The sequence below is a fragment of the Mandrillus leucophaeus genome, unplaced genomic scaffold, assembly GCF_000951045.1.
Source record: "Mandrillus leucophaeus isolate KB7577 unplaced genomic scaffold, Mleu.le_1.0 Scaffold65, whole genome shotgun sequence".
NCBI lineage: Eukaryota > Metazoa > Chordata > Mammalia > Primates > Cercopithecidae > Mandrillus > Mandrillus leucophaeus.
The window spans coordinates 2,176,828-2,201,522 of record NW_012107030.1 but is presented as its reverse complement, the minus strand read 5'-3'; the positions used below and the strand labels follow the sequence as shown (position 1 = coordinate 2,201,522).

Genomic DNA, 24,695 nt, shown 5'->3' with positions numbered 1-24,695 from the left:
CTAGATTTATGAACAATGGATTGTTTTGAAGTCTAGATACAAATGCCACAAATATTCTGGCTACAGGCACAAATAGGATGGAGCAATTTGCATGCTGGTGGTGGTAGAAATTAGTCAGTAGAGGGCTTATTCAGCACTGGCGTTCTCAGAGAACAGAAGGATATTCAGCCACACATAGTGATTCATACCCTCTATTCTCCTAATGAAATAAGTTCAACCTTTTATTTCATTAATAGCAGTTGATGAATTTCGTTCATTTGGTTGCACGATTTAGTACAATTCCATAATAACACAAGGAAAGCAGTAGATACATTTATAATACCTATAACGCAAAGATGAAAAATATTTTGTCACCCCATAAAAAAGATTTGTTCTCCTGGGTTTTAAGAATTTAATATAAAGCATTGTATTATTTTGGTCCTTTAAAACCTTCAGACGTTGGTAGAATAATTGGTAATAGAACATCCATTTTCACTGATGTATAAAATGGCTTGATTTTCTTTGAAAGCTCAAATTTTTTTATTTACTACATAGAAAAGTCCTGGGGTCTCCTTTAATTTTGGTTGGAATGTTTTAATCAAAAGGTGAACTTTCTAACTTTCTTACCAAGGTGTTTTTTAGAAGCAGCTAGTATTGACTTGGATTTCTTTTATTGTATAATTAATGCTTCTAGAGTCATGTGTGTGCAAGTTAGACGAGCCAATTGGGCAAATGTAACAAGAAAATTAACAGAATAATGGCTAGGGAATTAAGTGCAGAGTAAATGGCAATGATGTCACTGGAAGCCTCCTAACTTGCACTTTCGCTGTCTGTGGCGCCATTAGCTCAGGTGATGTCTGTCACCCTGAAAGTTGGGTGTAGTTAGAACTGTTTGAATCCAAGAGCTTGTTTCCCTTGACAACCCAGTGTTCCTGTTGACCAGAGAGACTGGCTGAGAATTCTTTTCAGATGCACTCAGAAGTCTTGCTTAGCATTTCAGGGATATGCCCAAGGCCTTTACGGAAGGCTGTTTCCTTATTCAAAAGAGGTACCGGTTGCTTGCTGAGTGTGAGGGGTTTATCAGAACATTTTTAAAAACCTACTTTTTGTGTAGGACAACTTCATTGGTATTAGTTGTTGCTTTTTGGTACATGTTTTGTTATCTGTAGTAGTTGTTTCTTTGTACATTCAGGGGACATTTTCAGGGAGCCTGCTATGGGTAAAGAAAACCATAGGGGCTATAGTGGATAAGAAGTCCAGTGAGACTTGGGGTGTACCTTCAGGGACCCTCCAGGATCGCTGGTACATTAGGATGGTACTCTAATACAAAATGGAATCTGAAAAGGGCCAGAGGAGAGGCCCAGGTAAACTTCTAGGGAACAACTTCTTCTTCTTCTTCTTCTTCGTTGTCGTCTTCTTCTTCTTCTTCTTCTTCTTCTTCTTCTTCTTCTTCTTCTTCTTCTTCTTCTTCTTCTTCTTCTTCTTCTTCTTTCTTCCTTCTTTCTTCTTCTTTCTTTTCTTCTTTCTTCCTCTTCCTCTTCCTCTTCCTTCTTCCTTCTTCCTTCTTTCTTCTTCCTTCTTCCTTCTTCTTTCTTCTTCATCATCTACAACAGTAAACATTTCTTGAATTCAGGGGCTGTGCTTATAACTTTATAAAGAACATCTCAGTTAATCTTCAGAATCCTTTGAGGTCAGCACTTTTGTTAATCTCATAATGTCAGTGGAGAAAACAAAACTAGGGAAATTACACAACTTGTCCAAGATTATACAACCATCAGTGGCTGGACCAGGATCTGAGCACCGGCTGTGAGTGCAAACTCTCACTTGGAGGCACTCTGCTTGATGCCTCTTTGGTGATTGGTTAGGTGGAGAGGCGTGTAAAGGCAGAGAAATGGAGAGTGAGCCCACGTGGGTCCTGTCAATAGAGTCTGTTTGGAGTATCTATGTGTAAGGGCTAAGAATGGGGCAGGGATAGAGCTAGACTGAGGATAGCTTTGGATTGGTTAATTACAACCTAATTCAGTGGATGGTTATGAAACACTTGCCATGAGGAAAGATGAATAAGATACGGTTTCAAGTCTAGGGAGGGGCACAGACATGAACACAAGGTGGACAGTGCTTCACTAAAAAGCCTTGAGGAATAGGTAAGACTCAGTAAGGAGTTTAAGGAATGATAGGTTTTGCAAACTTTTTTCCTTGGCTTCCAAAAGAAATCCACCCAAGCCCTATTCTTTGCCCTCTTCTCTTTTTGCTTCGACCGTGATAGGTCCAGATTTATTCTCATAGACTATTACTGATAGATACTGTGTTGATTTGATACCAGGGTTTTCTATTCTGGGATAGGATGCTTCTAAGGAAGACAGAAATGAAGTCATTTTGGGGAGGAAGAAGGAAGAAAAAGAGACAAGGCTGGATCATGATAGACACTTTAATTTTTAGGCTCTTTTTAAGAGTCTTAGACAGCTCTTTTATCTGTGACGGGATGTAATTGTTTACCCACAGCAGGACCTTTTCCAAGTGTCTGAGTGTCTTAAAGTTGTCTTTATAATCACTTTGCAACACACCTTTCTGTCAAAAGCCAGAAATGAAGGCACTTTGGGCCCACTGATTTGTTTTGTCTGACGTGAATGAACCCTAGTGACAAGCTCCTCTCTGGCTAACACCCTCACATCAGGGCTGCTCTGGCTTCGATCTCTTCTGGTTGTTAGAAGTCCTTGGCATCCTCATGCCATCCCCCCTCAAACACACTGCTCCACATTTTGTGGTTTCCCGGAAGTGCCCAGGCAGCATGGTGCACGGTGCCTTGCATCGGCACATGAGGATGACCCACTTTCTGGGTGTAGAACTGGCCAGGGATTGGCGCCCCTTCCTGTGTTGATTCATGGGTGGATGCTCCATACCCTAGTTGGTCATTTAGGGTATGGTCAGGGTGCCTGGGAGAATTAGGCTCCCTTTTCTCTCCCCAGCTTCCTTCCTTTACTCAAAGGTGCACACTACTCAGATCTCAGGGTGCAGGTGGGCTTGAACTGAAAATCCTTCAATCCTATATGTCTGGTGACAAGATCCTGATACCCTTTTAACAGTCTTTTCCAGAAAATAATGAAATACTAGTCAACAGCCAGCATTTGCTGGATGGTAGCTCTCTGTTGGACCCTGTTGATGGGCAGTTGGTATGGGCTCCATAGTGGCCTACTACGGGTCAACTCCCAGCTTGCCACTCACTAGCTATGCAAATGTGGAAGATCACCACCCCTCCTGGCACTTTACTTTCTTCATCTGTGAAAGGCGTCTTTAAGAACGTGTCTCATCAAGCTGTAGAGAACATCAAATGGGGATGACAGACCTATGGCACTTTACTTAGTGCATGGTACCTAATCAGCATTCCATAATTGCTAGTGAATTGAAATCCTGCGAATAATACCTGTCATAGATATTATTATCATCATACCCATTTTATAGATAAGGAAACAGAATTAATGAGGTTAAGTGACTTGCTCAAGGACAAAGAACAGATAAGTGTCAGAGCTGGGGCTTAAACCCACCTCTCCTTAATCTGAGACCATTCCACACACATTTTTTTTTTTTTTTTGTACAGAGCTCTGGCTTCCCAGCCTGTGGAACAAGCTACATACAAAACTAGCCACATCCCAGATCCTGCTAAATGATGCATATGCTATCTCTTTGTGTGGGCACTGTGCAGTACAATTAGTAACTTTAAAGGTGGTGTTCAATATATAATCTCTGTCAGCCTCATTTTCCCCATCTGTAAAATAAAGCTTTTGGGCTAAGGGAATCACCGAGATTCAAGACTCCAACCCAGGAGCATGGCAACCCAGTCTGGGAATCTTGTTCCCACTAGCTGTGTGCATTTGTGTGTTTACTGATCTCTATGATTTTTAGTTTGGTTATTTGTACAATGGGAATAATATTTTCCACAACAGAGTAGTTAGAAGATTGGAAAGTGTGAGGTAAGTCCTTAACACATAGTAGGTGCTTAAGCTGTGACAGCTGTCACTGAAATTTCTTTGACTTATCTATGACCTGGACCTGGAAACAAGCCGCCTTGCCTTTCTTTTTTAACTTGGAAAAAAGCATGCACTGTATTTTATTTAATGTTTGCTTTCTAGGGTAGGAACTGCTGTAACATTGTGGTTAAAAGTGTAGAACTTAATTTAGGTGACCTGGGTGCAAATCCTCATTTTACCACTTGATTAGTTGTGTGACGTCCAGCAGGTTGCTGAACCTCTCTGTGCTTTAGTTTCCTATTCGTTAAGTAAGGAGCCTTTTCCACCTAGGATTGCTTGAGAATTGAACGAGTTAATTTGCATGGGGTGTCTAGAATAGACCATAGTCCTTAGTAAGTTCTCAGTACACATTAGCCTTTGTTATTCTAACCTAGGTATGTACATTCAGCAGCCCCATACTCATAACAAGTGAGCAGAACTCAAGTCCAAGAAGGGTTCAATATGTTCTCTGAATTCTGCAGCAGTGTTTGTCTGGAATTCTTTGTTTTCTCTCAGGTCTCATTTAATAAGCACTGACCACTCCCCATCTTCCTACCCTGGGCTCATCCTAGGATTTCCTTGGGTTTGATTCTTTTAAAATTAGACATGGAAACATTAACAGAAGAGAAAACAATACCAAGGGAGATTTTGCTTGCTCATGTTTTCCCCCCATCTCTGCCCATGTGTGGAGGTACAAGGGAACATCCCCAACTTATGTCCCTCTGTCCATCGTCATCTGCTCCCCTGGCCCGAGCAGCAGAACCGCAGCTACCAATGGCCTTTGTCCGAAGAGTGGAATGCATATGCACTGACTTCAATTCAATCTGCTTTGCTGAGTGAAAGTGAGGTGGTGGGGTGCTTACTCTCTTCATTCCTCCTTCACTCAGTTCACAGGTGTTTTGCCCCAGGAGGAGGTTGTTTTCCTAATGTGTTGGCTTCTGAAGTTCACCTCTTAATTCCAACTTTCAGTTAAAAAATGTTTGTATACAAGGGGGTGAATGATACATGTAACTATGTCTCTATCCATCCTGATTCATGGACCCTGCTACCCAAGGATATGGCTGATACATTTCCAGAAGAAGAAATGAGACACCACGGCCCATTGCTGTTAGGATGAGAGGAGGAAACAAGCCACATCTTGCAATCACACAGTCACCTCTGCTGAAGCCACTCTGGCTGCAGCCACACGGCACTTTGAAGGCTGCATTTCCTCGCCTGGGAAGCCCTTGAGGTGGGGAGCCTTGGGCCCTCCTGGGTGCTTAGCCTTGGCTCAAGAGCAGTTGATAGTGGTCCTAGACACCAAAATACATCTACCTAGGGAAGTTGTAGCATGAGTTAAATTAAGTCCAGCCTTGTTCGGGAAGTAGAGGTGAAGGTCCAATTAGGAAGAGGCAAGTTGAGGCAGGCAACGGTTCTAAAGGAGATCACTGGACCATCAGGCCACTAGCTTGAAGTCATTGAGCAGCTCTAATGAATTCTTCAGCCTGCACACTTGACCTTGATCCTGAGCACCTCCCACCTGGCACCCACATCTCTTGTGTGGGCAGTGACTTTCTGCTCTGGAATTTCCTTTGGAAGCCTCATTGGGCAAGTCATCCCAACTCAAATTTTTTTCTAGGGTTTCATTATTGCCTAACCTTAGATTATACCAGCTGGGATTGTCTTGAAATATTTCCTTCAGAACCGTGTTGTTCTCCTATATAAACGCTGAATTGGTGGTCATTACTGGGCCATCCCCTATTTGGTGAGTTGCTTTCTCCTATTTGGGAGCACATTGCCTGGTCTGTATGCAGTGCTTGAAGGGACAGAAAACAGAAAGGTAAGCTGGTGGGCTTCATGTTTGGATTTGGAGAAACAAGGACTTCTTTGGCCTTGACCATAACGTTGGACTTTAGTAAGTGGTGCTTCAGTTCTTGTTCTTTAAGCACTAAATGCGAGAGTCAAAAGTCTAAGGCATAATTCTCAATCATCAGCATCAGTACCATTTGAGATACTGGTAAAAATATACATTTCTAGGCCTGCTATATAAGCATGTTTGAGGAAATCAGTACTTTAACAAGCCATATAGTTATTTAGGTGTGAGAGCTGCCCAATAACTTACGGCAACTTTCACAGACTTACTGGACCTCTTAACTCATGAGTGTTGCCCTTCTGAATAGCCCCCAAGGGAATCCTCTGCTTTCTCTGTAGTGGTTCTGAATCTCCTCTCATGCATCTGCCTTTAGCACCTGAATACCCTCCATGGTGGCAAGACTTGCTTATTTGACTTTTAAACAGTCTAAATCATTCAGGGCCACAGCTGAATCATCAAACTGGTTACTACCACTTCTGGTCAGAAATAAATAGTGACAGGTGAGGAGAGGGCTTTTTTCATGTCTCATACAAGTGGCATCTGAAGACAGTTCCCAAAGGGGAGTCCCCAGGATGATTTGAACTCTAGCTGTCTGATTGTAGTAAGGGTGTGGAGCATCTCAAATAATTTTAAAAGCCTGCATTCATTTGGGTGAATTCTGTTTTTACAAAAGAAGAGCTCCTGGTCAACATAGTGAAATCCTGTCTCTGCTAAAAATACAAAAATGAGCTGGGCATGGTGGTGCACACCTGTAGTCCCAGCTACTCAAGAGGCTGAGGCAGGAGAATTGCTGGAACCTGGGAGGTGGAGGTTGCAGTGAGCGGAGATCATGCCACTGCACTCCAGCCTGGTGACAGAGTGAGACTCCATCTCAAAAAATAAAAAATAAATTTAAAAAAGAAGAGCATCTTCCAGCCATGCCTTAGTCCCATCAGGAAGCCCCTCTCCAAAAAGTGATGGCTTGCTAGAGTGGAGAGGGAGATTTCCAGAATTATGAACACTATTGGTCAACAGTTACATCCCAGCCCTCCCACGACTGACTGGTAGGCCAATTCTGGATTTGTAAGATGTTCAGTCCCTTCTGATGTTGTTATCCTGAGATGTTATAGTCATGAGGAAGTAACATAAATACCTTTTATATGGTTGGTGGAATGTTGAAAAACAATTTACTAATTATGGAAAGCTGGAATAAAGACTCAATATGGGAAGGGAAACATTGTCCCCAAATCCTGGCCTCACCCCTCTCCAGTTCTGTGTTCCCAGGCGCATCACCTAGTCCTCAAGCCTGGAGGAGGCAGTCACAGAGCTATCATGAGGATGTAAGAGTCTCCTGGACTTGATGGCAACTACCATGGTTTCCACTTCACAGTAGGTTTTGTAATGAGTGTTGGTTGCATCTGAAACCCACCAGTTTAACTCATTAAGTCTGAGTTGAGCATCTATGTGGAGGAAAGGGGATAGAGGAAGGGAAGAGGAGAGTCTTTATGCAAACAGACTAAACTCTGCTTTGCAGAAGAGATAAATATTCAACAAAAGAACACCAAAAAGGAATGAATTGATTGACTCTAAGTGAGTCCCAAATGCACTCGTGTTTCCAGAGAGATGGGAGTGGGAAGCCAAGGGTTCTTCACCCTTCCACAGAGGAGAGCATGAGGGGAATTACTGGCAAACATGATTCATTATAATTATAGACTATTTTTTTTCCATTTAAAAAGTCACTGCTTTAAACATGGCTCTCAGCAATTACAAATCAATTATAACCTACAATCAGATCTTCCATTTTTAAAGTCTGTGGAGTCTCTAAGCACAGACATACATCATCCTTTTTTTTTGTTTGAGGTCAGGAGTTCAGTAAGATTATTCAACCAGGGAGTCTAAATGAAGCTAACGGGAACTAATTATCAATCAGCCCTTCTGATAGCAAACTGATGTCCTCATAAGGGATTGTTTGTTATTTCTTCCAGGCAATTTCTTTCCTCACACCCCTGGCTGTTATTTGTGTGGTGAAAATTATCCGGCGAACAGACAAGACTGAAATTAAGGAAGCCTTCTTAGGTAGAGTATTCACCGTTCCTGCTTTAGGGAATGGGGCTGGCCTTAATTAGATGATCGCATTTAAGAAATCTCAGTTGCATCCAACTGATTTTTTCTTTTGGTCAAATTAAGCTGGGGAGGAATAACATAAAATAAAGATAAACTTTAAGTCCAAATAAGAGCCAGTGTGCAGTCCTAAATGGAGGATGGTCAGAGGCCGCCCGCTGTCGCTGTCCATTGTGCTGAATGCTCGTAACACCCTGTACACACCAGAGAGCTGTGCTGCTCAGGCGCACACTCCGGGCAGCTCTTGGCAGTAGGCAAAGTAAATCTAAAACTTTGTTACCTCTGACTGTCCAGTCTCACATTTTTGGCTAATAGACCCACATTTTGGGCAATTCAGAAATCAACAACAGACTCCTCGACCAAACACTGTTGCATAAAGGCAATAATGGGCAAGTGCGGGTGTAAAATAAAATAGATATTACAAACAAACTCTATAACTCATCTTAAATTTGAAGACATTTTGGTAGTTAAGTGTTCACTATTATGTGAAGAGTGTTATGATCTTTGTCATTGGTTAGAACATCATTGTTATAAATTCTTCCCAAGCTAAGCCATGTCTGCAGGAGACAAGAGTTTGACATTTCAGGATTAAATGTGTTTTTCTGGTCTTCATGTTAATCAAATCCTGAGTAAATGACAGCACCAAGAGATAGCCAAAACTACCTGGCTTGTTTAGCAAACAAAATAAACTAACCTGTAGCCAAGTTTTCAGCTTTTTGACCATGAGAAAAACCAAATCAGGTTGATTTTTTCTTTTTTTGACAGTCACCTAAAAGTTACCCAAATCCTCAGCCCAAATTTTGTCTTTGGTGTGTTATATGGACTTACCATTCAATGGCACAGTAAGTCTGGAAAATGAGAGCCTTCACTTAAGGGTGTGTTTGTTAATTATTGGGCTTTGAGGAAATGAAAATGTAGCAAAATATGGTCCTCCCTTTTTCATGGTAAGGGAGTGAGTGTGAGAGCTGCATCTAGGGCGTGTGGGACAACAAGCAGCTCCTGCTCTAAAGCAGCACACAGAATGCTTCCTATATAACCAGGCTTCTGTTAGGCCCTATCTAGGTGAAAGGAACAGAATCCCTCTCAAATTAGCTCAAATAAATTAGGGGTTTAATTACAGGGTTCTGATAAGCAATCTCACAGACATCCAAGAAAAAGGGGGAAAAGTTCAGAGGCACCTCACAGGGACTGGAATGGGGAACTGGGCCATCAGGAGGGGAGACCTCCCTCTTGGCTCATGACCACTGCAGTATGCCTTCCCTCTTCTCCTGACACTCCCAGCCTGACTCCTCTGCCTCGACTTTGTTTCTGCTGCCCCATGTCTCTGGTGTATGTGAGACTTGGGCTTGCAGTGGTGGTGGCTTCTGCCCCTAATCTGTCTGCTTGTTCAACTTTGATGCCCACCCACCAAGCTTCACTGTGTTTCTTGGTCCAGACTTCCTGGACAGAGTCTCTGTACTTCCTAGACAGAGTCAGCTCATTTCTCCAGCCTGGCCACAAAAACCGTGAGTCCCTGACCAGCCTGTCGATGCCCTCCCTCAGGTCAGGTGTGTACCGCAGGCTGCCCTTGTATGGCTTGGCCTTTTGGTCACAGGTTTCAGTCTCCTCAACTGAGGTGGGAAAAGGTCACATTCTCCAAGGACGCAGGTAGGTGTCCCTTCACACATGTCTTGAGTGGCCAGGCAGTGTTTGGATGGATATCACCATAGTCTCCAAAAAGTGCTGTTGGGGGCCCTCTCAGTTCACTTGGAAATCCCTTTAGTTCATGCTTTATTCTAGTGGCTCCCCTGGCATGGAGTCTCAAGATAAGTGACTGTGGGTAAGAACTGTCTTTCATGGTTGTGGTTCTCACTGACGGCCGGCTTTTGGAGTGGGGCTGCTGTCACAGCAGTGAGTAGCTCACAGTTGCCTTCTCCAGACTTTTCATTCTGAGCGAAATCTCCCTTGGGTTGACATTTCAAAACTGAACATCATACTCTGTCTGCTATATGTTAACAGAGAAGGTAGAATTATTGGATGTTCTGTTTGCCTAAATAAATGACAGCCTGCCCTATAAAAATGATGAACAGCCTCCCATTGTGTGTAGAAGTTTTTTTTTTTTTTTTAATTGCTACTTTTAGGAAGCCTTGGAAGTAGGGGGTGGAGGTGGGTGATCTTTAAAAGCCAAGGATAGAAAAGTGGGTGTAGATTTTCCAGTGTTGTCTGGAATTCAGGACTCTATCAACCAGGAGGTTTAGTTCTCAGTGCTCTTCTTTACTCAGATGTCTTCAGCAGACTTTAACCCAGGCTTCCAAACCTGGATCCCAAGTGCTGCCCTCATCTCCAGGTAAACAGTGGCCATGTTTGTGCATCTGGCATTGGTTGAGAGGAGTGAGGTTTGCCCCATGCAGCATTGGGCTTTTCGGAATTCAGGCTGCAAAACAGTCAGGTGTGTATACTCTAGGAACCCTGTTACAAAAGCACAATAGTACTGATTTCCTACATCAATGAAAGGAACAACAAAAGCCCTCTAATCCCCTGGAATGCTTATAACCAGTAGTGTCCTGAGTACAGGCTGCTTACAAGCCAACTCACGGGACACGTTGCTTTGAAATTTTTTATCAGACGCAGTATGGTTTGTCTTTTTGACTCTTCTCTCAAACCCACAGTGCTGTGGGATGCTGTAAAAACAGAACAGCCTTTATGACCAGACCCACTGGGTTATTGTTAATGAACAAGCATTCCTGATGGGGGCCATTTATTTTCCTGTTTGTCCAGCCTTTTATGGGTCTGATCCCAGCACAGCTTTCTCTCTGGTATCAGTGAGGGGCTCCTGCATTGATTCCCAGAGGGTTGTGCTATTCTGATAAAAATATTAAGCAGTTTAGGTTCCTGCTATAATGCTGAAATGACTGTGTTAAATATCATCACCAGCTTCCTACCTTTCTGCTTCCTTCAGGTGTTTGGATCAGACAGGAAAATTGCCAATTGTTGGTGGTTATAACACATCCGTACATTTTCCAGCTTAGCTACTTCAGACTTTTTAAAGAACGGCTCTGTGCTGTGATAAGCCCACGAGGCTCAGAGGCTGGGGAAGTGATCCATGTGGCTGTGTATGAAGTTCACCAAGATCTACGTGGGGTGATAGGGAATTGGCCAAGGATGCTTGTTCCCAGAGAGGCCATGCTAGGACCAGGATGAGAATGAGTCCAGCCCCACTGGGAAAACACAGCAGTGAGCCTGGCAGGCCAGCCCTAACAGAGAAAAGACCACAGTAATTTCCCGGCAATCTCACAACCTGTTAATTATCAGGGTTTGTGGAGAGAACATGGCAAAGATATTCTAGGGAATTTTTTCTCCCCTCTTGGAGAGAGGCCTCTCCACAGTGCTCTGAGCTTGCCAGAGAGAAGGGGAGCTGGCATTTGAGGAAGGAAGGGTCTATGTGTTCAGAATGCAGTCAGTGGATCTTTCCAAGTTCCCTCATATTCAGTTCCAATTTCTGCACCCCCATTTCATGCTCCGTGTTTTAATGGCAGTGCTGTGCTGCTGATTCACGCTCTGCCCTCCAAGTCTGTGGCCTGTCCCTCCTTTCTGCCACACTCGGATATGGCCAGTTGCCCCCATCTCACACGTAGGTGATTTGTTTCCCTTTGACAAAGATGTTCATTTGAATGTGTCCCTCCCATTCTCTCTGCTTCAGATGACTTGTTAAAAACAGGTGGGTTGTGTTCCCATCTCTGTGGCTCATGCTCTTAGTGGTACTGGCCATTCCACAGTACTTTCTGCTCATAGAACAACATATTTGTCTCTCTCGATGGGCCGTGAATTGCCCTAGGCAGCTCCTTCCCGAAAATGCCCCCATTCACTGCTAAATTCTTATATAAATCTCAGCCAGTATTGAACAGTTAATATTTGCCAAAGGGAAATGGTAGCTCACATGCTTTATTATTCAACAAAGCAGTGGAATGGAGCATCAATAGGTTTTTATTGCTTCTGTGAGGCATTTGACCTTCTATCACATTGATGGTGATGACTCTGCCTTTTATGCACTCTCAATAAACGACAGGAGAGAGGTGCAAGATCTTTGCAGTGAAAGCTCTGTGACTCATGTTACCTGCCACCTTCGGGACAATCTGTGCTGCGTCTGGCAAAGTCTTCCCAAACTGTTTAGAGAAAGTCCCTGTGCTCTGTATGATCAAATAATGTATCCCAGAAGTTCTTGCTGTTTTAGATGGCAAAAAGCACCGCCTGGGCAGACCTTCTCCAAAGCCAGTGAGGCTTTTGGACTCTGCACTTTTGCAGAAACAGTGATTTGTTTGATAATAAATGGACAGCTGTCGGCCAGTGATGGGTCAATAATGAGATAATTGCCGAGTGGGGACGTCCTTTTCTGCAGTAGGATTCCAGCAGCTGCTCTGATTAGAATTATGTCTGAGAAGGTTGCCGGGAGGAAATAAAAAAAGTTATGTTTCTTGCTACCAGTAAAAGAAATTCTACATGCTGTGGTATTAAATCTGTTCATATCAGGCCAGAAAATGATGGATGAGCTCCTCTGTGATTGTGAAAATTTCAGTCAAGGCGGAGAGATAAATTTCATGACACAGGGGCCTAGAATTTTATGAGTCACTCTCCAAAGTCCTGGCGTAATTATATTTTGCTCTAGCAACCCAAACGTATCTCTGTTTTCAAAGTATTCATGCCTATTTCTATGGTCATTAAGTAGTATTATAATGTAACAGTGATGATGATGATAATGATGATGATGATTTTGATTTGAGAGCCAGCTTGCTATTTTTCTATCTGTTGGTTTTGTTTTGTAGCGGTGTCCTTGGCTCTTGCTTTGAATGGAGTCTGCACAAACACTATTAAATTAATAGTGGGAAGGTAAGTTCCAAGAAGAATGAAATGGTGACTTAGACTATGAAGGTCATCTGTATAGGAAGCTGGGCCAGCAGACACTGGATGGGACAGATTTGAGCTCATCTAGCTCTCCCTTAGACCGTCCTTCTGAGCTTTCCATCCTTAGCACAGATCTTTCCTTTGAATTACGAACTCACTATTTTAGAAAGCAGGAGATCACTAGCAAGGAAATGCCCACTGACCATACTTTCTTGTGGGACAAAGCTCACTGCTGGCGTTTCCAGTTCCTTCCACTGCTAGCCCAAGGCCTCCCCTGACACCCTCTCACTTGTCAGTTTTGGTCTCTAATAAATAAGTAGGATTTCTTACCTATCATTCTCTTCAGGATGAGACATATGGATTGGCATCTGAGCCTGGGCTTACGGCACATTTCTCTTACTGCCCCTGAGAAATGATTTCTGTTTTCCATTTATCTTTCCTTCTCTTCTGACTACTCTGGTGAAGAGCTGGTCTCTGCAGACATGAGCCGTCAAAACATCTGAATACAAGACCTAACTAACTCTAGCTGGCTGTTGGCCTGGGACACACTAGATCCCCTCTCAGAACATTAGTATTTATTTTATCTACTGGACGCAGGCCAGGGACTGAGGGGGCAGGAAATAGATAAAAATCAGGCAGTACGTGGCCTGTTGCTGCTGTATTTCCTTAACTTTGTGTGCTTAGAGCTACCACAGTGCCCTGACCAGTGCTCACTGTCAGGCCTCGGCCCTCTGAGGTTCTGGTGCATTAGGTGGACGTCCATACTTGGAGAAACGCTGGCTGAGTACTGGAGAGACAGAACCCCAGCTGTTCTGGTAGACTGCTTAGGCCCTACCTGAGTTGCAGAACTGAAGGACCAGCGATCAGGACTGTGACTTGGAGTGCTCAGAAAGCAGGTGCTGTGTTTCTAACATTAGCTAAGCTTCACCCATGGTAGGTGCTCAGCGAATATTAGTTGAGTATGAATGTGAGGTGATAGGCCATCACCTACCTGTGTAAGGACCCTCATTCAAGTGAGGCAGTAAAGCATGCGGTGAAGTATGTTGGCACAAAGATCCAGGCACTGGTGTTCAGAGCTCGTCTTTGCCACTTACTGGATGTGTGTGACCTTGAGCAATGAAGAGCTTTCATTTTTGCACGTGTGAAATACAGACAGCCCCAGGCTCTGCCTCAGGGTTCTCCTAAGGATTATATGGCACAATGGGTGTGTGGACCTTAGCACTGTGTCTGAAGCCCAGTAAGCACTCAGGACTTCCTTCAGCTGTGATTGCTGCAGGAGGCTCGACTTCAGGCCCAGGGCCACCCCTATGTAGAGGTCTCTTTCCCATGTCCTAGACCAGAGAGGCCAGCCTGGGGCACTGTGTCTTCTGCATCATGGAGCTGAATATTTAAGGTCTCTCAGTAAGGCCGGGTGAGGCCTGCCATTTCAGGAAGGGCAAGTGGCCACTCAAATTCAGGATATATGGACACGAGGCGCCTGGAGTCTTGGATCCCAGAGGCAGCCTCTGAAATAGATCAAGCAGTAGAGCGGTAGATAAATAGGATTACTTATTTATCATTCTCTTCAGGATGAGACCTATGGATTGGCATTTGAGCAATCCATGCCAATATCCAACAATAGAGCGGTAGATCAAGACAGGAAGTAACTTTTAGTCTACGGGTGGCATGAAGCCTTCCTTTTCACACCTGTCAAACAAGGAGCTTAAGCCAGAGGACACTGCTTAGGTGCCTCCTGTAAGTCATGTCACTTTATCCTCAGGACCTCAGCTTTGGGTCAGTATTGATTTTCCCCTTCTACAGATGTGGAAACTGAAGCTAGGGGAGACCAAGTGACCTTCCCAAGGTCATAAAGCGAGTAAGTGGTACGTGGGAGCGCCAACTCAGATTTTTCTGACACCAAAGCCTGAGCTTTTCCTCAAATGCCTGTGTCTAGGGGATTCTGTGGGGAGCTCCAGTGTTGATGGCCAAGGGGGCTGAGGAAGGAGCTAGGGGCAGTGGGGAGTTGGGGGTTCAGCTTGGGGTCATTTGTGATGGCAACATTTTATATTGAAAATGTCCATGGTGTCTTTTGTAGACCTCGCCCCGATTTCTTTTACCGCTGCTTTCCAGATGGAGTGATGAACTCGGAAATGCACTGCACAGGTGACCCCGATCTGGTGTCCGAGGGCCGCAAAAGCTTCCCCAGCATCCATTCCTCCTGTAAGTTCATGGCTGGGATGCTCTTAGTGCCCCCAGTCATGTTTCCTGCTCACTGTCTTTGGGAATGTAGGTGCAGAGCAAAGCACTTGTATGTGAATGTCAAGCGCAGTTCATTTTTCTTCACTGTACGGCGTTTGGCTTAGAAACAAGATTATTCAACAGGAAGTAATAAGCCTGGAATGAGGCTCTGGAGCTTATAAAACATTGTATGTGTTGCTTTCATGAGCTTGGCAGAGCGTAACATGTGATGCTTTATCCCTGCACAGTATGATTCAGGACAAGGGAATTCTCCATGCTCCCTGGGACCCTCCATTGTTTAGGTCATTGTTCCCTCTAGTTTATTTCTTCAATTGAGGTGTTACGCATGTGTGTACACAAATATATAGCACATATGTATACATATATAGACATACATATGTACATGCATATACATATACATCTCCCCATATCTCCAGTTTATAGTCTGACTATAGATGTGTGAATGCCTTAAAACAAAGACTTAATACTGTGAGTCAGAAGCAGTGCAATGTAGCTGAAAAGGACACAGGTCTTTGAAGTCTAACAAACCCTGGCTCTGCCAGGTATTAGCTGGGGGACTTCACCTCCCTATGCCTCAGTTCGTGCTATAACACGGGAATAAGAATGCCTCCTTTATGGGTTGGAATGAGGATTAAAATAAGTGGTGATGATCCCTCCCATTTCTGGAGCAGCAGCTCTGCCAAAATGGTAACATAAATTATCTTATTTAATCCATGCAGTATATGTAAAGCACTTAGTATTGTGACTTTCAATAAACAGTAGTTATCTACATGATTATTGATGATCAGAGCTGAAGTTTCCTGAGCGTTCTGGCTCATGTCATCATCCATCCGTCAGTTCATATTGCATGACTCAGGTGCCAGGCACTGTGCCAGGCATGGGGGATGCAAGGATAAATAAGATGCCGCTCGTGTCCTGGGGAGTGCCCAGGTGGTGAGAGATGGTGTATTTAAGTTGATGATTCCTGGGATAATTGGAGAACTATGGTCACAAGTGACCATCTTGAATATGACAGGCTCTTCTCATGATGCCAAGTCCTTAATTCTCCCACAAGTCTGATTATTATTTACCTTTAGCAAGCCTGCTATTTTAGCCTCTTTTTTTTCCCTAAATACCTGAGACACATCCTACTAATGGCTGAATCAAGAAATAACTGAACGCTGTTTCCTGGGGAGTGGCTGTTGGACATGTTGCTCAAAGCCGTTGAAGACTAGGGCCTGTCAACCACACATTAGCTGGGGGCAGACACTCTAAATGAATCACTGTCAACTTGCACAACAACCTACCAGGTGGGGGATTGTCTCAGTTTCACACACAAGGGCTCTGAGGATCAAGCAGGCTTGGTAACTTGTCTAAGGACACCAGCTCTGACAGGAATATCTGTAGGTACCAGCTAGAGGAATTCCTGCTGTCTTGGGACTTTCAATGATCAAATACAACAAAACATTTACAGTCCATGTTTATTTAAGTAAATAATTTTCTTCTCTAGTTTGTTGGAAACTGTGGTGAGTTGAGTAGTTGCCTCCAAAAAGATACGTTTAAGTCCCAGCCCCAGGAACATGTGAGTGTGACCTTATTTGAAAAAAGGGTCTTGTTTGATAATAATACGACCCTGTAGACTGGAAATTTGCTAAGAGAGTAGATTTCAGGTGCTGTCATCACAAAAAAATAAACCATGTGATGAGATGGATATGGTAACTTGTTTGACTGTCATAATCCTTTCGCTATGTATATTTTTATTTGAAAGAATGAACATTGATTTACATGCCAAAAAAGAAAAAGGAAAAGGAAAAGGATCTTGGCACATGCAATTAAGTTCAGATCTTGAGATGAGATCATTCTGGATTTAGGGTGACCCCTAAGCCCAGTGGCAGGTGTCCTTATAAAAGAAAGGCTCAGCCAGGTGCAGTGGCTCATGCCTGTATTCCCAGCACTTTGGGAAGCCAAGGTGGGCAGATCACGAGGTCAGGAAATCAAGACCATCCTGGCCAACATGGTGAAACCCATCTCTACTAAAAACACACACACACAAATTAGCTGGGCTTGGTGTGCATGCCTGTAATCCCAGCTACTCAGGAGGCTGAGGCAGGAGAACAGCTTGAACCAAGGGGTCAGAGGTTGACCCAAGATCGTGCCAGTGCACTCCAGCCTGGCAACAGAGTGAGGCTCCGTCTCAAAAAAAAAAAAGGCTCAGGGTTCTTGTAGGCTCCAGCCATTCCTATGACTTAAGGCAGAACACCCATTTGGAGTTGCTTCCTCCCTAAATATGTTTTTTTCTCTATGAAGTCCCATTTTAAGTGATCACCTGTTTTGGAGGACTTGTAGTTACCAGCTGGAGGAATTCCTGCTGTATTGAGTTACTGTCTCCTTGTTTCCAGGTAGTCCCATGCTGGCATTGTTTAGAGGTACCTGGAATAGTATTCACCTGGGATCAGCTCCCATCTGCTCTCCATCTGTCATCTGGTAGAGTCATTGAAGTTCTCTTAGCTTTTTTCTTCCTTTGTTCTCTTCTCCTTTCCTTCTCTTCCTTCTTTCATTCTTCCCTTCTCCCTCCTGTCACTTTCTGTCCTCCCAAAGACTTGGTGCTGAATCTTAAGGGGCTTCAGAAAGTAAAAGCACCCAAGAAGTGAAACTCTAAGAAAAACCTTAATATTGGCTTTCAGAATGGTTGGTGGGGGACTGTAGCACAATTTACTGTCTACTGTTGCATTTGAACTTGGGAACGAAATAGCTGTCATGTGAATCTCTCAAGCTGTCAGGCTACTGGACATCGGAGATTAGAACCTGGGCCCCACAAAAATGTCGATTTTAGATGCACATCCTCCCTTCCAACCACCAGGAAGCATTTTCTGACATGGCTGGCTTTCGGCTGCGTTGTCAAATGCGTGGCTGACGTCTGATCGGTGCTAGACCAGCTTTTTGGCAGAGGCAATTAGATCCTTTGCTTATGATGCTACTTAAAATGTTACACAGTTTTACTCCTTGGCAGACACAGAATTCTACTCAGCCTCTGGGCTTTGATGGTGGTATTTTCATTTATTTTCTCATTTTTTTTTAAATGACAGGTTAGTGATTGGCTTGGAGGGAGTGCCATATCCACTTAAAAAAACCCCAGTGCTGTTTTCTGGATTTCTTAGTAGCTAACAGGAAGCCTAGTAGTTGATGTGACTGCATCTCAGAGGGGGTGACCTAAGTGGACTCCCATTTTGATATAAACACTCTTTTTTTTTTTCCTTAAGAAATCAATTTCGTAGGCTGGACTTGAGTGGCTGGGCAGGGGAGTTCTGGACTGAGGGATCGCCTAAGACTAATTCTCCATGCTAGGTAGACGTGGGTTTTGCTTCTGCTGTGTTTGCAGATAATTGGCGGCTGGAATGGAGTCCGTGTCCTCATATCGTCCTTAGAACAGTTGGTTTTCTTTGAACTTAAGAACAAACATTGATTTCTTTTGGAAACAAAGGATCTTGTTCTTAATCTACCATAAGCAGCCAAACAACGCTTGTCTGAAGGGCTTATGTGTCAAACTCTCAGCAAACAGCAGTTCCCCATGGCAGCATTCTTATGGGGCTTGCTCTGTAAGGCAGCCTAAGCCACCCTTGATTGGAAAAGCAGAGACCACAGTTTCAAAGAGCAAGTGATTTTCATCCAACCTAAAAGAAGCTTAGGCTTTAAAGTGGAGAAAGGCAGTGTACCTTCCCATAGTTCTTAAAGCAGGGATATTCTGAAAAGAGAATTTCTCTCTCAGAGCATAATCTCGATTTTTGATTGAGTATTGATTCAACTTCCAGAGAGAGGATAGATTTAAGAGAGAAAAATGGAAAAACCAAATTATTAATGCTACGTCGAGGTATTAAGAAACTTCTTTCCTGTGAAGATGGTGGGAATAAATAAAGCATTACTCTCGTCCAGGTGTCAGCGAATGACAGCATGCGGACCAAGTCCAGTGGCTGCTGGCTTTCATAGGTAGAGTTTTACGGGAACACAGAGATGCCTGTTCGTTTCCATGTTGTCTATGGCCTCTCTCACTTTACAATGGCCATGCTGAGGAGTCGCGGAAGAGAAACATGGTCCACAAAACTGAAAATATGTATTATGTGGCCCTTTACAGAGAAAATTTACTAACCTTGCAGTCGCCCCTGCTCCAAACAGATAGTATTAAAAAGCTTTACTAAAGCAAGACCAGTGCACTCAAATTGTGCACATGTTTCCATTTGAAACATTTTAAACTCTATCACAGTGTAAAAAGGGGCAGTTGTTGCTTGTGGAATACAGTTTTTAAACGACAGAGAAAGTCTAAAAGGTATTCCTGGCTGATGAAGATTCAACAGGTGCTTCTTGAGTTCTTTCCGTTAGGTATGTACCAGGCTGAGCCCTTGCGGAGAGTACAAGGGTGATCAGACATGGCCCATGTTTTCCTCCAGGATGAAGTCAAACATTAAGTTGTTGAGCACCACACTCTGGGATTGGGGGGCTGAGAATTCCAATCAGGGGACACGGAAAGCCTCCAGGGAGGAAAAGCCCTTTATCTTATAGTTTCCCATAAATGAGTACATACAAGTTACCTGTTTTGAGATGTTTAATTATGAAATGTCTTAATTCTATTCTTTAGCTGCATGTAGAATTCTAGGAGGAAAATCATTTCCATGCAGGATTCCAGTTCACACTGTGCTTGAGAAGTCTGACTGCGTTCCTTGCCTTTGTTTTTCTTTCTCTGGAAAGTTTGATGGTTCGTTCTCTGTGTCTCACCATCTAAAGTCCACAATGAGGTACCTTACCGGGATTTGTTTTTTGTATTTATCGTTCTGCTCACTCTGTAGGTCTTTTAAATCTGGAACTGCATGTACCTCACCTTTGTATTCCCTGTTTCTTCTCCCTGGAATTGTATTAGGCAGATGCTGAGTCTCCTGGACTGATCTTTTTATTATCTCTTCTTTCCTACTGTCTCTTTGTCTTTTTTATTCATCCGTCAGGGAGACTTTAAAATTTTCACCTACTAAAGCTTCTACAGAATTTTTATTATGATTTTTATATTTTTAATTTCCAAGGGCTCTTTCTTGAACTCTGATTAGAAAAATCATTAACATCCTGTTTTTGTCTTTTCATGGATACGTCATCTCTTACCCTGCTTTGTTTGCAGGTTTCACCTGTGCCCTGCCTTCCCTTTATTTGTGTGTTTTTGTATCTAGCTTTCCTTAAATATCTGGTACCTTTGCTGTATGTTGTTATTTAAGGTTGAATCATAAAGCTAATTGGGCAGGGCTTGTTAACTGGGCTTCACTGAGGGTGAGTGGAGTGAGCTGGGTTTTCATTGGTTGACCTCCAGTGTTAGCATCTGGCCTTTACTTTGAGGCTGTTTGATTCCCTAGAAGAGCCTCTTCATTCTCCTGCCTGTTGTATGTGAACCTGGCATTCTGGAAGCTGTGCAGAAGGGTGTAGGCACTCACAGGTCAGTTCTTAGTCTTTCACATCATCTCCCTATTTTCCATCTGTTTGTTCAACCATGCCCTCTACTCATCTGTGTTTCCAAAACCAGAGCCTCAGATAGTTAAAACTTCTGTCTTCCTCAAGAGTTGGAAAGGGGATGGTTTCCAGGCTTTGAAGGAGGTGTGGAAACCTGGAGCGTTTAGCTTCTCTTTATCGGCACTTTCCACCTATTTGGCTGTTTCTAGCCCCATAGTTCACCCCCCTGCCTTCTGCAGTACCTGGTGCCTCTAGTTTCAAAGGCACCAGGGCCTTTGCAGGGCCCTGCCTGGTGAATGGGCTGCCTCTCATCAGCACCACCCCCTGCAGGTGTGTAGACTGATCTGCCTTCAGTTCAGCAAGTCAGTATCTACTTTGCCACCTGCTTCCCATCTTCATAGAGTGGTGTAGTGTTCAGGTGCTCCTAGATGGAGTGTGTGTTCCTGTTTGCATTAGTGAGGGCTCTCTGGAGAAACAGAACTGGTAGGATATCTGTCTATCTGTCTACCTATCTGTAATACCTATCAATCAATTATCAGTCATCTGTCTATCTTAGCAATCTGTCAATTGATTGATTTATTTTAGGGAATCGGTTCATGAAATTGTGGTGGCTGGCAAGTCTGAAATCTGTAAGGCAGGGTGGCAGGCTGGAAATTCAGGTAAGAATTGATGTTACATTGTTGACCCCCCAAATATGCAGACCAGCAGGCTGGAACTCAGGTAGGATTTCTACACTGCAGTCTTGAGGTAGAATTCTTTCTTATCTGGGAAACCTCAATCTTTACTCTTAAGGCCTTCAACTGATTGGATGAGGCCCCTCACATTATAAAGGGTAATAAATCATACCCTCCATAATTGCTTACTTAAAGTCAATTGGCTGCAAACATTCCTCACTGCTAAAAATACCTTCACAGCAACATCTAGGCTGGTGTTTGTTTGACTAAACAACTGGCCACCATAGTCTAGCCAAGTTGACACATGAGGTTACCGGTCACACTGTTCTTCCTTTCTTCCCCCATCATTTTAAAGTCACAAATACCATCATGATGCTCTAATGCATTCATTGTAGAGGAATCATTTTTAAGAGAGTTCTTGCTTTGCGTCAGTGTTATTACTATTGATAGCAGAGTCCTTAAGGGTGGAGCATACAGACTATATGGTCTTTTACCAGCTGCGTGTCTGGGAGTTTGCTTTTGCTGAGAGTCTAAGTAGGTTTTAACTATGAATTGAGAAATTATCACATGATAGCATCTATGCCATGTTTAATGCCATCGAGCATGAATATTCAATATTATAAACCAGCTGTTCTTAGAGTGGTTAGGCAGGCCTTTGCATGAAGAAAGAGGAAACAAGAGAGTAGGGGAAATTGCAAGATTTGTTTGTTTTGCATCATTTGATGGAATGAAATTGCTGTCAAGGGGTTTTGCTGGTAGATGGGAAATTTGAAAAATGCCACTCTCTTTTCTTTTAAGAATTGTATAAAATGGCATGGACTGCTTAGGTCATTTGTTCCAACAGGACACATTGGTGGCCATGTGTCTGAGGTCACCTCAACTTGTGTGGTTTCTCTTATAACTTAAAAATGAAAGTTCTGGGTTCACTAATATGTCAAGGGATATCAGCGAACTTGGCAAGATCCCCTCATGGTTTTCTCCCTGAATTTTTATAACCCTACATCTCAAGCTTTCAAGACAATTGCAGAGGTTCTGGGAAGCAACCACAGCTGTTTTTGCCAAATAAAGGAAGACTCCTCCTAGATCCTGGGAGGCTTGCTTTGGGCATGTCAAACCCCTGGAGGGAATGGTGGTTTAAAACCAAGTCAGACAGAGCTCTTTGGAGGGCAGTGCTTCTCAACTTGGTTTTTTTGTTTTGTTTTGTTTTGTTTTGTTTTGTTTTGTTTTGTTTATCACTCCCTCCTCCCCATGGAGCCTTTTTAGATTTTTTTTAATAATTCCCACCATAAAATGTTAATGCCACAGATATATATCTGTTTTATGTCTTAAAAATACAAGCTTTTAGGTTCACAGTCATGTGAAGGGACATCAGCGTACTAGGCAAGAGCCCCTCATTTTTAAAAATTTCCTAATGATTTTTTTCCCTAAATAATTGTAATATCTAAGATTTTAAGATCTCCCCAGGAACCAATTTTCATCTCCTCAGGGGACATACGAGAACGCATGATCTAGGGCAGTGGTTCTCCACCGGGCAGTTTTGCATCCCCAGGGGACATTTAGCAACGTCTGGAGACATTTTTGATTGTCACAAGTGTGCGTGTGTGTGTGTGTGCATGCATGTGTAATGGGGGGTGCTATTGGCATCTTGAGTACAGAGGTCAATGCTGCTGAATATCCTGCGGGGCACAGGACAGCCACTGTGGCAAAGAATTATCTGGCCTCAAATGTGAATAGTGACCAGGCTGAGGAAGCCTGTTCTAAGGTAATTAGGCAAATATATGGAAGAAATTGATCACTGTGTTAAATTCATCCACTCTCCAAATTCCTGGTCTGAATAAGTAGAATGTTTTTAGCAATGGATACTATGTAATTAATTCAAAATACTCTTTCTCAAAGAAATAGCTCACTATTTGATTCCTATGAAAAAAAGATCAGAGTCAGATTAAAGGTTATAATTAAAACCCAATGCAAAGCCAGAAATCATGGCTCATGTCTGTAATCTCAGTGCTTTGGGAGGCTGAGGCAGGAGGACCACTTTAGACCAGGAGTTCAAGACCAGCCTTGGCAACATAGTGAGACCACGTCTCTAGAAAATATTTTCTCGTGTGCAGCAGAGTAGCTCCTTTGCTGAGATCTATTGAAAGTCAGCCCTTAACACAAGGATTTGTAAAAAAGATAAAACAAAAAGTAATAAAAGAAACAAAAAAATGTTTTAAAAAAGAAGCCAGGGATTGTGGCGCACACCTGTAATCCTAGCTATTCGGAGGAGGGAAGATCGCATGAACCTGTAAGTTTGAGGCTGGAGTGAGCTATGATTGCACCTCTGCATTCCAGCCTGTCTCAAACAAACAAAAACCCAATGCCTCTTTGTTTCAGCTTTTTATTGTACAGCATTTCAGACTATAAAAGACAGCAATGTCTAGTGAATCCTCATCTCCCCAGGTACAGCATTCTGCCCTTCTTGTATCCTGTCCCGTTTCTTACCACCATTCAATGATGATGATTCTTAAAGTTACTTTAGCATTTTAAGGTAAAATTAACATCAAAATGCATAAATCATAACCATTCAGTTTTTACAGATGGACACACTGTGTAACCTATATTCCTATCACAATGCAGAATATTCCCATAACACTGAAATCTCTTTTTTGTCCATTTCCAGTCAATCTTCATCCCCGTGAGGCAGCCACTGTTCAGGGTTTTGTTGTTGTTGTTGTTGTTTTGTTTTGTTTTTTGCCTTTTTTAAACTTTAGATTAGTTTTGCCTGTTGCAGAACTTCATAGAAATGGAATCATATAGTATGTGCTCTTTTGTATCTGACAGCTTTGGCTCAGTATGTCTTGAAATCCATCCATGTTAAGTATCAATAATGTATTCTTTTTTATTGTTGAAATGTATTTCACTATAATGAGTATCACACACGTTCTTTATCCATCTTTGCTAAACATTTGGGTTGTTCTAGTTTGTTCAGTTGTGAATAAAGCTGCTCTGAACGTTTATGTACAATTATTTTAGTGGCCGTATGTTGTCATTTATCTTGGCTAAGTATGAATGGTGTTGCTTGGTTAAAAGTGAGGTCTGTGTTTAACCTTGGAAGAAACCATCTAGCCTTTTTACTAAATGCTTGTGTCCGTTGGCATTCCCATGGGCCATCTGTGAAAATTCTAGTTCTCCATGTCTTCACCGACATTTGGTGTCATCACTCTTTTCAATTTTAGTCATTTTGGTGGGTGTATAGTGATATCTCTGTAGTTGTAATTTGCATTTCCCCGATGACTAATGATGCTGTGCACCTTGTCATTTGTATACAGGCTGTTCACTTATCTTACTATATTAATTGGTGGAGTTTCTCCATATTCTGTTTGCAAGCCTTCTGTCAGATAATTGTTCATGCCTATTTTCTTCTATCGATAGCATGCCTGTCATTTTCTTTTCTTTCTTTTTTTTTTTTTGAGATGGAGTCTCGCTCTGTTGCCAGACTGGAGTGCAGTGGCGTGATCTCGGCTCACT

At 43.0% G+C, this 24,695-nt stretch overlaps 1 protein-coding gene across 2 annotated transcripts in view; it reads left to right on the top strand.

Annotated features, from left to right (window-relative positions):
* The window catches only part of PPAPDC1A (phosphatidic acid phosphatase type 2 domain containing 1A), a 137,214-nt gene that overhangs the window by 52,021 nt on the left and 60,498 nt on the right, over positions 1–24,695 (top strand). For both annotated transcript variants that reach the window (XM_012001075.1, XM_012001076.1), the window contains exons 3-5: positions 7,800–7,890; positions 12,735–12,798; positions 14,888–15,012. In XM_012001075.1, coding sequence (XP_011856465.1) covers positions 7,800–7,890; positions 12,735–12,798; positions 14,888–15,012 — 280 coding nt within the window. The remainder of the gene's footprint in view (positions 1–7,799; positions 7,891–12,734; positions 12,799–14,887; positions 15,013–24,695) is intronic.